Source organism: Haplochromis burtoni, unplaced genomic scaffold (assembly GCF_018398535.1).
Source record: "Haplochromis burtoni strain Fernald_Lab_line unplaced genomic scaffold, NCSU_Asbu1 Contig_394, whole genome shotgun sequence".
NCBI classification, from domain to species: domain Eukaryota; kingdom Metazoa; phylum Chordata; class Actinopteri; order Cichliformes; family Cichlidae; genus Haplochromis; species Haplochromis burtoni.
The window spans coordinates 313,264-327,996 of record NW_024582755.1 but is presented as its reverse complement, the minus strand read 5'-3'; the positions used below and the strand labels follow the sequence as shown (position 1 = coordinate 327,996).

At 40.6% G+C, this 14,733-nt stretch overlaps 1 protein-coding gene across 3 annotated transcripts; it reads right to left on the bottom strand.

Moving 5' to 3' along the window:
- Positions 1-674: 674 nt before the first annotated feature.
- Positions 675-14,563, bottom strand: slc19a1 (solute carrier family 19 member 1). 3 transcript variants are annotated; one of them, XM_005945491.2, is made up of 6 exons: positions 14,409-14,563; positions 11,511-12,098; positions 8,466-9,246; positions 5,343-5,535; positions 4,586-4,727; positions 675-2,355 (listed from the first exon to the last, which is right to left on the bottom strand). In XM_005945491.2, the coding sequence occupies exons 2-6, from the start codon at positions 11,793-11,795 to the stop codon at positions 2,164-2,166; spliced, it is 1,593 nt and encodes a 530-aa protein (XP_005945553.1). In that variant the 5' UTR covers positions 11,796-12,098; positions 14,409-14,563; the 3' UTR covers positions 675-2,163. The 3 variants fall into 3 exon arrangements, with proteins under 3 accessions (XP_005945553.1, XP_042068730.1, XP_005945554.1); XM_042212796.1 differs by lacking the exon at positions 14,409-14,563 and adding an exon at positions 13,928-14,401; XM_005945492.3 differs by lacking the exon at positions 14,409-14,563 and adding an exon at positions 13,352-13,905.
- Positions 14,564-14,733: the final 170 nt, after the last annotated feature.

The window sequence follows — 14,733 nt, the reverse complement described above, 5'->3', positions numbered from 1 at the left end:
TCTGTATATCTGGTCATTTAACACAGTGTAACTAGAAGCAACTAAAGCTGAACACTCGACTGTATTCATATCTGCAAATTTGGTTACAAGAATATCGGCTATTTAAATGCTTAAAATCAACAAAATATCAGTACAGAGATTTTTTTGAGTTGCATCTACATTTTATATTTTTGCTGCAGACGTACACAGGAGGATAGAGTCACAGTTAGTTTGAGATAACGCTGCTATGCCCCGTTTGATAAATGCATCCCTCGGCTTTCCCATCACCTTTCCTGCCCACCGAGTGGCTCGGTCTCAACCGAATCTTAGCTCCAAAAAAGTTATAAATTAGAGTCAGACTGATATATTGGCTATTGTATTTAATGATATCGGTATCAGCATTTACAATGTCAGATGAATGAACGTTTTTAAAGTAGAAAGAGGAGAAATGCCTTTCAATCATAGTCAGTGTTGACGTTGTAAAGTTTGTCCACCAGAGGAAATGCTGCATCTTGCTTGTTGGCAACAGCTTTGAAAGCCCAAACTTAGCCCCAGCTGATCCGAGCAAGCGATTGTTGTGACAATAAAACAAGAGGTTTTAAAAAAACACTAAACACTAAAGACACTAAAGCTCTATCACATGGTGTCAAATTGTAAATGTGGTTTACTGCACTCAAAAACAGACAGAGGCAGCATGTTTTTATCCACTCAGTAATTTATTTGTGAATAAAAAACATCTCATTTCCTTGTTACAGCACTCAGACATGTTCATAGTCATTTTTCAGCAATGATGTCAATCACAAAATTCTGCCTTCAAATACTAAAACGACACGATGGCAGTGCAGATACTCCTGATTTTACAACACAAGTGAAAATGCACTTAACACTGAACTGAAGCTAGAGAACAAATCTATACAGTAAATGTATCATCCCACTGAATACTCAATGCAGTAAACACAAACTACCATTGCATCTGCTGTAAGAAATAACTCAATCTTCTGTTTAAGTGATCAAGCAAAGTCATTTTAAAACCTACTTAACATTTCCGCTGCACTTCCTGTTGCCTCTAGTGTTCTCCGCAGCAGGGGCTCTGAAATTCTCTGGGGTCCGTGGCCATTTAGAGGGGAGAGCCTTTCAAAGGAATCCCCTCATTAAGTTTCCTATTAATGTTTAAATCTTCTGATATGTAACACGCTCTTCTATTGAGCCAAAGTTACTAAGTGTGGAAGTAGAAAGCTTGACATGTTGCTTTTCCAAAGAATCACAGACCCAGCTTTGAGAGCCACTGCTCTACAGCACTGACCCAGCATGTTTAAATGTTAGACACAAGCAAAGAAAGAAAAACAGCCATTCATTGACCAAAAATAAATAAAATCAGGTTTTACAAACTTTACTTGGTTTGTTGTTTACTGAACTTATCGACAAACTCACGAGCAGCTCCAGTTGACTGAGGTACTGAAATTGAGAACAGGTTTTAATTTTCTGTAGATGTGTATAAATGTTAATTAGTCCTAAAAATAGAAAAAAGAAATGATTGTATCAAATGAAGATTATTGCAATCGTCTGTGGTGCTGCTCCTGCAATACAAACAGACACCAGACGACATTGCATTGAGCAGAGTACACTGCACAAAATCTGCAGTGTGCTGCTTGAAATGATCGGCAGTGAAGAGCTTACCGATCCCATAACACTGATGTCAGACTGTGATAATCATCATCAATAACTAAGGTGCATTCATACTCACACGTTCTTTAAAAATGCCACTAACACAGTAATTGTAACAAAGTACAATAGGAGTGTTTTGTTAAAAACAAGTGTGGTCGTGTCTCGTGAGCCTTGACTATAGAAAAGAATCACTCCAGCATGTCACAAGGTTGTTTCGTGTTTTCTAAGAAATCTTGGTTGTGATATTAAAGGTCCCAGGCTGCTTTAGCAATGTCTAAAAACACCAAAGTGACTTTTTAAAAGCAAATTACTCTAGAAAATCTCTCCTCAGACACAAGCTGCTGCACTCTTGGAGTCGCTGCACATGAGGCACTTCTGATTAAGGCTCAGAGGCATCACTGAACCCACCTGAGTGTATGAAGGGGCTAAAACACTGATCTCAGTGACTCTCACGAGCTTATTAGTAAAACTGGTCTAACAATGTTATGGAACTACACGTTTCTCCTCTTGTGTTTAGGGTTAGGCACTTTTGCCATTAGACAAAGTTTCGAGCTCCTTGTTTGTCACCACAGGGCTGAGCTCCGTGGGCGTGGGCTGGTCCCTGGTTACTCCTCCCCTCCGCTCGTTTCGGTAGTGACGGCAGATGACCACAGCAGCGCAGGCAAAGTAGACGACAGTAAGAAGAGTGAAGTAAAAGAAGTACACCAGAAACTGTAAGAGAGATGTGCAATGGATGAGGCTTTTTATCCTGCACCTCATGAGATCCCAGCCCAAACAAAATTTTAATCCAATTTCCACTAAACTGGCAAAACAACAACAACACTATTCTCATTTGAATACGATAATGAAGTAAAGAACCTGTTAAATGGCAAAATAATGGTTTGGAAATATGGCCACTGACAGCTGTCAGGAGGGAGCAGAAACGAGTCTCCTAACAAGTTTCCCCAAAAGCAAGGAAACCTTTGCTTGGTTGATTACACTGTGGGTTGAGCAGCAGAGTTGAGCATGTGGGTTACACCCATGGATGTGTATGGTTCTTCCACATACAACTGAAGGAGCTGTCCAGATGTTTTAATGTACAACACAGCTGTCAAACTCTGGCCCGCAGCCTAATTACATTTGGCCCGTGAAGCCATACAAAACTATTAGAGCTGGCCTGCTGCTATTACACAGGTCATGTACTGCTAATACTACAATTCCCAGAATGCTCTGTTGGTGTTTTGGTGCATCAGTCACAACAGGACTCATTAGCACCCTCTCCTCTGACAATAGTCATAGCAACCATGCAAATACTGCCATGCTACCGATCCCAAAATGGCTAAAAGAATAAAAACAGGAGCAGGTGGGAGAATATGATGAAAATATGATGAATGATAACATTTAATTCAGAAGGCTGCAAATGATGTGTTATTTAATTGGAACTTTGATTTTGCATGTGTGCAATATTAAGTTATATATACGTTTATATAAGTGATATATATTCTTTAGTATTAAGCTTTGCTTGTTCCATACTGTTTGAGTCCATAAGAAAAGATTCCTTGTTATATTTGGAGGAAGATTTCTTTCTATGAATATTAATGTTAGCCGGCGACTTTGACCCAGTTCTGAATTTTGGCCCACTGTGTATTTGAGTTTGACAGCCCTGACGCACAACATAAAACTACACCAATAGAACACATTAAGGATACAGTTGTGGTAAGAAGTTTACAAAAACTCATCATGAGCATGAATGTCATGATAATTTTGAGCTTTTCATTGAACCTTTTCCAGGGTGGAGTGATTGTGCAGCATACATCTTCAGAAAACACGTTTGAATTTATGTTAGACTTTCTCTAACCCACAGAGGGTCGAAATTATACATACGGACTCAGATATAGACACACCCTCACTTGAATATTTTAATAAAGTGTTGAAGTTTCTACAATGTCTTAATTTCACATGGCTACCTACCAACTTCTCATTAATGATCATGATTTACTATAACTGGGAGTTTATCTATGCAGCATAAGCAGCATTTGTTTGACAACAACTTGGGAGAATTGTCAAGTTACACAATTTGGGGAGGTCTCTTGGAGTCATTTCTCAACAACTGCAGATTCCAACTGCATGTAACCACGAATTATTCTAATTTTTCACCACTTTGCAAAGGTCTTTGACCACAATGGCAAGAGGTATGTTTGGAGGAGTAAAGGCGAGGCTTCAAAACCTAAGAGCCGTGTATGAGCTGTCAAGCATGGTAGTGGTAGCATTATGCTCTGGGGCTGTTTTGCTGTCGGTGGCACTGGAACATTGCACAAATTGGATGGAATAATGAAGGACTACTTCCAAACTCTTCAACTTCACCTCAGATCAACAGCTAGGTGGTTGAAACTTGGTCAGTGTTGGGTGTTCTACCAGAACAATGATCCCAAACACATTAAAACTGGTTTTGGAATGGATAAAGCAGCCTAACATTAAGCTCCTGGAATGACGATCCCAAAGCCCCGACCTCGACCTTACTGAAAAGAAATCTGTGGACTATACTTAGAAGCTGCGCCCATTCCAGGAAACCAACTAGTTTAACTGAACTATATCAAGTCTGCCAAGAAGAGCGATCAGCTTACTGAAAGCTACCTGTGGTCAAGGTGCAACTTACTGAGAGACATTTAAAACTTAATCTAATATTATTGGGGGTGTATGTATATTTCTGAAATCTGTACGTACACTTTTCATCCTTTGTGGATTAGAGAAAATTTAAAATAAATTCCAACGTGTGCACCCAATTCTTGTTTTTTTAAAGTCATTAAGTTAAAAAAAATATCAACAGACCAAAATTATCAGAACTTTACATACATTCACCATTAGCACGAAACGTCTGACAACTGTAACTCCAGTTATACTACTGCATGTGGACTCTCAAATCCAACTGGTGTGAAACATCCCTGCTGTTTGACTGTTTTACCTGAGAGTGCACGTCCAAGGCCAGGCCCCTCTTATCAGTAAAGATCAGGCTGATAATGGTCTTCAGCACTGTCCCAAAGAAGGTGTTGATACCAAACACAAGAGCGCAGAGCTCCTTGGTGAGTGACGATGCAATCTGGAAACTGGCAAGACAATAACATCCAGCATGAGCAACTGTCTTGTATAAATGTATGATACGCTGTATGTTCTTACTCGCTGTAGATGTATTTAGGTTATTTGAAATTACATGAAGTTAAAGCAATAAAATACGTGTAGACAGACACAACGTACTGAGGCTTATCAGATCGAACGCTGTGTTATCTCATTAACGTTTTCATTACGAGTTTAGCTGAGGGCTGCATTTATTTTCTTCATTATTATGCTGTTATCACTTGGTATAAATCATCAACAAAAAATGTACACCAGAGGACCTGTTCTGTACAATCAACAGCACAAAACATGTCAGCTTATGTCATTATAATAGATCGTTATCCTTCATTCTGCTTGAGCAAAGACTGAAAAAAAGAAGAAGAAAAAAGTCGTTTCAGAGTGAAGTTTCTCGTGGCAGTTGATATTGGCAGCTGTGGTTTAGCTTCTGAACCTTTTTCCCCCCAAATATTTCTGGCCTAAATCTTCCAATAATAAGCACCACAGTTTTGGCCACATTCCTATAGCACTTAACTTTAATCCAGCATAGTTACAACTAAGATCATCGTAAGCAGATGCATCTTAAATAATACATTGTTTTTGGCACTTACGTGGCAATAGGCACCAGAAACTGGTAGAAGCTTCGGAAGAGTACATAACAAACATAGCAGACCCAGATGTCGTCTGTGGTTCTCATAAGAAGCAGCAGACCGGCCTGCACCGCTGTGATGATACCAATGACCAGCTCTGACCAGATGTTCCACCGAATTTTGACAAAGCCTGCTGTAAAGGACGCTATAGCACCTACAGAAAAATAAACAGGTTATAGTCTTTAAACTGATTAAGTTAAAGCACAGAGCAAGTAATCTGTAGAGAGGGACTGAGTAAGCAGTCGGCTAAGCACTGCTGTCACCAATAAAATGAAAGTTATTCATATTGGACATAAGTTAGTTTGTTCTTGTCATAAAAATATCAGCAGCAGCACAGAAGTCTCCTAATCACTGTTCAATTATCAGACGTTTGTCATCAAACCTCATTACTTACACATGACATCCAGATTATCGAAGCTGCTACCTTTAATCTTTACAACTGTTTAAAGTGCAATTATTGCCGTCTAAAGCTGACGTGACCCCTTACAGAGTAGGGCTGGCCAATCAATTATTAAGCTTCTCCCAAACAGCTGAGCGCACCCTTTACTGCAGTTGCTCTTCTGTTTATGTTAACACACACGTCAGTTTCAGGACTACACTTTTAGAAAACCATTTTGAGCCTATACCTTTTTTACAAACATTATTTAAAAGATCATTTCAAAAAGCTAATCATCAGAATCATAGGTAGAAATGCAACAGTTCATTTCATCTGATTTTGCCCAAAAAAAGATTCAAAAGAAAGCAGACTTGAATCTGTTTCCCTGTAATAATAATAATACTCAATACTGTCAAGTATTTTCAGCCAGCAACCAACAATATGACCCAATCAAAAGCACTGATAGATGATATCCTAAGTCAAATGCTCATTGTCACCCTTCTAATTTCCAAGAACTACAGATCCTCTAATGGTCTTAAAACTTGAGGTTTGTCCCCACAGACTCCCATATTTAAAAGCCCAACTTTAGAGCATGCTGTCAAGTGGTTACAGCTCAATTCAACTGTATTTATTATATTAGCACCAAATCCCAACAACAGTCACCTCAGGGCACTTTATATCAGCGGTCTCCAACCTTTTTCGCGCCACGGACCGGTTCATGCCCGACAATATTTTCACGGACCGGCCTTTAAGGTGTTGCGGATGAAAAACTCCCTTTTAACAGGAGAAAAACCTTCCAACAGAACATGGCTCTGGGGGAGGACTGATGCATCACCCCAGAAATGTAATTCTAGGACAGGGCAATACGGCCAAAAATATTTATCACGATATATATTTTAAAATTTGGGATAACGATTAACTGATGCGAGACAAAATACTCCACAACATTATTAGTGCAAAAAACCCATCAATTTATTTTCACTTAAACAAGCAGCTGTTTTTTATGTGCATTAACCTCCTCGGACCTGGCGTCCACATATGTGGACATCACATTTTTGGTTGTCTTATATAGTCCAAAAGATACGGTATTAAGGACGGCCCGCTTGCATATTCTACAAAAAAAAGTGCTTTGGTGGCTATCTGACGGACAAAAACGAAACCAGTTGCACATCACTGAAGTAGCACGTTTTTAAAAAACAATTCTGGTTCATCGGTTTCATTCAATGATCCGCTTTTGCCCTTCTCGTTCTCTGTCGCCGCCATGCTTTTTCTGCCATGTGCGTATGAAAACAAAGGCATTGCGCATGCACGTTTTACCCAGATTCTATTGCGATATTTCATTTTCTTATCATTGCCTGACATTATGACGTGAACGGTATAATGTGCCCCAGCCCTAGTAATGACTGGGGGGGCTACATGATGCTGCTTCACTTCAGCAGCATCAGGTAATGTTCATATGTTGATTAACGGTTATCTTTCGTTTTTGATCTACTGCAGAATATTTTCATAAAATCCCAGACCAGGAAAACCACCTTCATGTTTTTCTGTTTTATCCTCAATTACTTTGACACAAAGGAATCAGCTGTGATGCTCACACCTTTGATAAAGTCTCGCAAGTGTCAGCTTGCTTTTTACAGATATAAAAATATGGAAATGTACTGATACGTGATCAGAATTAGAATATTTCTGACTGAGGCAAAATTTCCACGATTCAAATCAAATCATGGATCAAATCGATTCGGGACCTTGTGAATCGGAATCGAATTGATTCTAGAAATCAGTGACGATACCCAGCCCTAGTAACGGCACCGTCACATTGATTGGCCCATTCAGTACCATTGTTTCCTTGTGAGTATTCCCTGATGCTACTGCTGCCTCCATTTTTTCTAATAAACTGGAACAGAAGGGATCGACTCAAAGACAGAAACTTCACCAACTACAACAACCCAAGAACCCCACACATCAGTATGCTGGTAACAACACTGGCCACTTGCACAGAGAACATAACAGACTCAATACACAAGTGTAATTAAGTTTGAGGATGTGACCATCTTTCTAACAAAGCTAGTGAGCTACTCCCCAGCTAGACCCTCTGATTACAAAAAACACTAGATGTGGTGAGCAAAAACACCAGCCTGGGTGTCATTACATTGGCTATGTCAATCTTTTATATCTAGCCTGGACCCAAACCATCCTTTTTCAGCTATCTGAAAGTGAATTTGCATTGAATAAAAGCCTAAAACTCCAAAAGCTACTTTTGTATATGTGTGGACAAGTCCTTACTTTAGTCTTAAATAACAACACATATCATCATTCTTCAGCTCTTCCTGACCCTCTCAAATTGGTTCCTGGAAAAAAAAGACACCCAATTATCTCCTATCACACTTTTGCTTCGATCCGAGTCTCTCGTGAAGACGGGGGTCTATCAGAGTCATTAGCATAGATTTTTCTTCCTAACAAATAAGCCCTGCAGATTGTGTCCTACATTAAGTAGTTGTTTGATGCTATCACTGCAAAGCTAAATACATCCTGCCAGCCTTTAAATTAGACAATGGCTGAGATTTAGTTTATACTTTGCACAAGTTGTTACATTTTTTGTATCTAAATGTAGCAAGCTGCTGCAACACCGAGCTGGATACAAAACAAATTAAATTTCAATAACACTATTTGTGTAAAGCTATTTTTTAAAATGTCTGGAAATGTCTCACTGAGCAATGTAGAAGCTGCTTCCACTCCCCCATTGTAAACGTTCTTGTTCTCAGTGGCAGGGTAGACTTTGTTCCACAGGATGTGGACGTAGAAGAGCACCAGGTAATACCCTGTGGAGTTGAACACCCACCACAGGGACCAGAGCCTCAGGTTTGGCCTCTTCAGCACATTTCTAACCTCCAGAAGCATCTGCATAAACACAGAATCCTTCCAGGTTGACGCAGGACATGGAGGCGCAGCAAAGGATGGCCCTCCATCTTTTGGGTTCATTTTGTCCAGTTCAGATTTGGTGGCTACTTCTACCAGTTCCTTTTCCTCCTGATTCGTCCGGTTGAAAAACAAGGAGCGTTTAGGCCAGGGCAGGCACAGTGAGAGCAGCAAACCAAAGCTGACAAACCCCAGAGAGATACTGTTGAGGGTGTAGAAGGTGATGTTTCCCAAGGACATGCACAGCTGGCCCAGGATAGAGCTGGTGAAAACCCCCAAGAGGACTGAGGAGCGCGAGTAGCCTGCCACGCGCTGGTAGAGGACCGGGTTGACCAGGGAGAAGATGTAGGAGGAGTAGGCGACACGGCAGGCCATGGTGATGCCGTAGAAGAACTCCATGAACTGCATCTGAAGCAGCGTACCGCCAAGCAGCAGGATGATCCAGATGACCACCTGACTGACGCCCTGAATGATCAGGACCGGCTTATAACGCAGAAGATCCGTTAGCAGGAAGGCTGGTACCAGCACAGCCATGTAGGAATACGTCAGCACTGGAGTGATCTCATTGGTCACCTGGAAATAAATCAATCAAATAAGGCGTGGGGGAAAAAAAAGCAAAATCAAGCTTGAGTCTTACACGAACCTTTCTGACAGTGCACTTTCTACCCTAAATAGTGCCAACTTTTCTTTACTTTTAAAAGAAGGTTTAAAGAAAGTTCAACGAAGCTGTAAATAAAAACCAACATTGCTGGCATTCTTCTTCACATCTGTAAGGATACAACTAAGATACAATTAAAATATGACAAAGATCATGAATGCAAATGCAAATATTGCTTGTTTTGGCCAACTAATAATTCAAAATCCCCTGACCATCCTCATCAAGCAAATGTTCTGCATTTTTGCCGGAGTAGTTGCTGAAGAGCTTTGATGCAAAACACAATTCTGCATCACTTTAGTATTTTGCAAATACCAGCCTCTATCCTAACTATGCACACTGTTGGTCACAGTAACAGTCGTAACAGTGTACAAGATAAAGGGGAGGGTTTTTTTACTGATGAATAACAGCTGTGGCTTCAGTGGGGTGAAAAAGAGAAATTTCACATGACTTTGTGCAGTCATGTGAAAAAAATAAGAAACCTTTTGTGTTTCTTCATCCATCAAGCAGTGGGGCTTACCAAAGTTGTACTAAAACATTTTTTAACAGATTTCTGCACGCCAAAAATCGGTTCAAGGTCAGTAAGCACAACCAGAATTCATACATAAGGCACACTCTCGATTTTTGGGAAAATTAAAGGATTTTAAGTTCACCTTATAGTGTGGAAAACACGTTATACAGAAGAAAAGAATATATCGCGATATATATCGTTACCGCACGTGCTTCAAATTATATCGCGATATGGGTTTTAGGCCATATCGCCCAGCCCTAGATTCACCCCAATCACCTTCTGTTTAACTGACTTCTATCACAGCTGACTTCATGACAGTGGAACTGGTTAAAGCATCGACATCTGTCTGGCACTGATGTTTGTTTCACAAATGCCAGCTTCACCGGGACTGATGACAGATAAACTGCTTGTTCCCTGGAATCCCAAAAACAGGAAAATCGATGGACTAAAGCTCTTAAATAACCTCACAGGTAAACAGATATTTCTACACGGAGTTCAGCTCTGCTGTAAACCTGCTATTCTGGTCTTTGGAAGTGTTTTTCCACATGCTGTCGACACATTGGCAGCTCACCTCGTGCTTATGGCCAGGCCAATAGGAAAACAAGAATAGTGATCACTTTCCAGTGATCCCACTCTACAAACAAGTCTAACTCCACATATGCAATTACACTGACCCACTCTGAAGGAATGTGAACTTTGACCACAGTAAGATGGATCAGCAAACTCCCCACAGGGAACTCATTAATTCTATTGTGCAATACATGCTTAACTGCAGAGCTTGTTAGAGTCTCAGAGGTTAACTTTTTGGACTGCTCGTGACTTTCAACTCTGCAAAACTCCTGTAAGCAGGACTGTAACTGGAAGGTCTTGTCTCTCGTAATGTTAATGGGTAATATGGCCAAAAATATTTATCACAATATACATTTGAAAATTTGCAATAACGATATAACTGACGATATAATTGACGTGAGGCAAAACACTTTACAACTCCACAACTTTATTAGTGCAAAAAACCCCATCAATGTATTTTCACTTAAACAAGCAGCTGTTTTTTTTTATCTGCATTAAAGTTATATAAACATGTAACAGTGCAAATGCAAATTCTTTGCTGACAGTTTAACCAAAAGGCATTTCCAGTGGAAACTGGCCGACACATCCTCAGCATAACCATGTATAATATCCACTAAACTTAAAAAGAGGTTATACACACACAATACGGTAACATTATGTTGAAGCACAGTACGTATTATTGCACGAGGCTCCTGACTACGATAGCTGTAATGCTCCGACAATCCATCAAGCCAAGCGGCTTCTTAGCTTAGCAAAGTCGTACTAAAACATTGTTAACAGATTTTCGAGCGCCGTGCACATAAAATCGGTTCGGTAATAACGACGGCCCGCTAGCATGCTCTACCAAATAATGTGCTTTGTTGTGTATCTGACGGACGAAAGCCAAACCAGTTCCACACCACTGGAGTTGCAGCATTTTTACAAACCAGTTCTGGTTCATCTGTTTCATCCATATTTTATCGCAATATTTCATTTTCTTATCATTGCCTAACATTATACCGGTATTACCGGGAACGATAGGATATGGCCCAGCCCTAATGGGAAGGTTACCAGTCAACACAAACTTTCATCAAATTACGCAGAGAAATGTGCATCACTCACCTGCTCTCTGGTGAAGTTCTTCTCAGGGCTCAGCAGATATGGCGTGATGAACGGCTCCCCGGGTTTTATGGATGACATAAACCCGTAGAAACACAAGAAAATCACAGACCACTTCCACTTTCTGGGATCTCTGGCTTCATCCTCTCCAGAGGGAGACTCTGCGGCAGTGGCGGCCATCGCTACATCCCCGTCTTCCTGCCGCTCGGCGTCTTCAGATGCTTTCTGATCCATCTCTTTCTCCCCATCTGATCTGTCCCCACTTCCTGCTGTGTCTTCTGCTACCATTGCACAGGCGTGTAACTTTTTCTTCCCCCCCTCACGCTATCAAATCAGCATGCGAGGATTCTTTTCGATAGGAAAAGCTGCCGACTTTCCACCTGGAATTTATGAAGAAAACAAACTCAACTCCTCTGCCTCTCTGTGTCAGAGAGGGCTGAACTGGAGAGAACGAACCATCCGACGAGCTGGTTAAAAAGCTACATGCTGCTGCTGGCGAGTAAGAGAAAATGTTGACCTTTGCTCCATTCCTCTCTCTGACATTGTCAGACAGAAAGCTTTCCAGCCGCTCAGTCCAATGTCATTGTTCACCTGAAAAACAAAATCAATCATGTGAGCTGCGCAGTCTGTTCTGACACAGCAGGTCTTAGCTTTAACTCTCACTATTAATCTGTGCGACAAACAAGATTTTCATGCAAAGCGCCGCCACCCCCGATTTGACAGTTTTCTTCACGTGTTGCAGTAAACCAAATGTTTCTGTGCGTTTCCATGAATATTGGAAGATATTGAAAAACACTTCCTAGAACTGCAATCCACCTGACCTGTGTGTCTCCATACTTATCAATAACTCTTATCAATGCTGGTCTGCTGCGCCTTCCAAAACAGTGATGGCAGTGCAACTTTTGCACGCCTGAGGGGCATGAAAGCCTTTTTTTTTTTAAAACAAAAAAGAAAACAAGCAGTTCTTCCACGATGTTTAAATCCAAGTTATAATTAATTTTTGTATTTTCTACTCAAGTTTTTCATTCATGTGCTTTGCGATAACCATACACTGTGTTTACGAGGCATCTTACCACAAAAACAATCTACTATAGTTCTTAGTCTGTGTCAGTGTCACATCTGAGTAGGCAAGCAGAAACTATAGCTTATATCAGGTACAATCAGTAGGCAAAACTGTAAAATTAATGAAAATACAGGTGAAAGTCCAAAATGTACACCATTTTTTATATTTTCCAAAGACATCCAGCTGGCCAGACTGGAGTCTTTGCTGTCCGATTTTGGGCCCCAAGCCTTATCTTTTACACACCTGGTTTATATGGTTATGTCGTACCTAACCCATGGCCTCAACACACTACTAATAATCCAGCCACAGATACCACTAAGGGTAATTTAAGATGCTCCCTTATATTCCAAGGTGTTGCCGCAGTGCTTGTTCTAACTGGCGTAGATATTACCCTGCATGCCCCTACACGGCTGTATCTGCACTGTTATATGTAGCTGTGCACTACTAGAAGTAGTATCCAGGCTCAGCTAGCTATCTGGCAGAAACTTCCTCCTTGTTGTATTAAGACAAAAGCAATACGTTTTAATTTGTGCGTGAAAAGGACAACAACAGTGCAGTGGCCTCGTTTGACTGCAGCCTAGTATTAAAAGCTTTATATATAAAAGCTCTATATAAGCAATCACATCAGGATAAAAAAAATAACCACAACCGGTGAAACTTTTTATAATTAATGCACTAAATATCTTCCACTTATTCAGTGGAGGGCTGTAGATAGACAGACAGACAGATGAGAAAAGCATGCTGTTTCTAGTTGATAAGTGTGTCTGGTGCTGCTGCAAACCCTGTTGCTCTTTCGAAGAATCGCCAGGTGAGGCTCACTGAGAAGGACAAGCTCCTGAACTCGAGTAACTCCGAGGGAAACCGTGGATCTTGCTGGTTGTAACCTGGTGCTACTGTTGCTACCTACTCCATGTAAATGAGCGGCAGAAACATTCAGATACATGGCAGGTTACGCGGAGGTTAAACGGAGCATGCGCAGAGACGTGGAAAACCGTATTCACTTATGTAACGTTTTCCCATTTGTGTTGTTGTAACTTGAAGCAGCTCCTTCACCGAAGTGAAAAAAATGAGTTTTTAAGAAAATAATCTGAGTTTTTTCTTCAATTAGACTGTTAGCCTAATCTTGTTTACTGACTTACTAAAAAACTCGCAAATATTGTGCATTTATATAGAATAGAAAACTTTATTTGTCAATTTCTTCAAATGTACTTGCCATACAAAGGAATTGAAATTACGTTTCACACTGTCCCATGCGTAGACATTGACAACAATAAAGTGCAGATGCACAACAAAAACAGCCCTAACATATGCTAATGCTGCTAAACTTTGGGCAAAATTTACCAAACAATTTTCTGACCTCTTATTTATTTCTTTTAGCGTGATACATCAGCACAACTCCAGGAGTGATCTGGCTTTCTCCTGACTGAACTTCAGCCTCATTTCCAAATTTTAGGGAACAACAAGTTACACAACTACTTCACAGGGAAGCAAAGTGTGTTAGCATGTCAGTGTTTCACATTAGCTCGACTTATTCCTACGTTAGCTGCCAAACCTGGCTGTATTTAGGAGATTTGTTTGTGCTGCTGGAACAACGACCGAGACGTGCCGACTTCAGTTTGTAGCTCAATCACCCCGAACTGAGGCTGCTAGCCAACTGGCTAATAGCACATGGGCATAAAACAGTGCCGTCGTGACGCCTTCACTGCCACTAATAAATGACAGTGTTTGAAGCTATTAGCTGACCTATCTGGTGTCACACCATCAGACAGACTTTGCATTAATGAAGCGGAGTTTACATATCTCTAATCCTGGTAAATACGAAGAGGAACAAGGCATACCTTGTGCGTTCCTTTTGAGATGCAGCGCCTTCTTTCTTTCGCTCTGACTTCTGGGAAAAGTAGTCTTAGCCTTGATCTCTACCATGTCGCTTAGTAAAGCCAATAGAGTTGGATTTTTAATACAACAGTAACCCGTAAATTGTAGATTGTGTACTATACATGCACAAGAGTCTCTAATTCAGATTTTTATTTATTTCTCATTTTTATTTATATCTCATATTCGCCAGGAAGGATATCCCGCGTGAAGCTGCGGTAACCCTTGAGACAAGAGAGCAGAACTTCCTTTGCCTTCATCGCCATCTGCTGTGAAGTTGTTGCTTCTGCC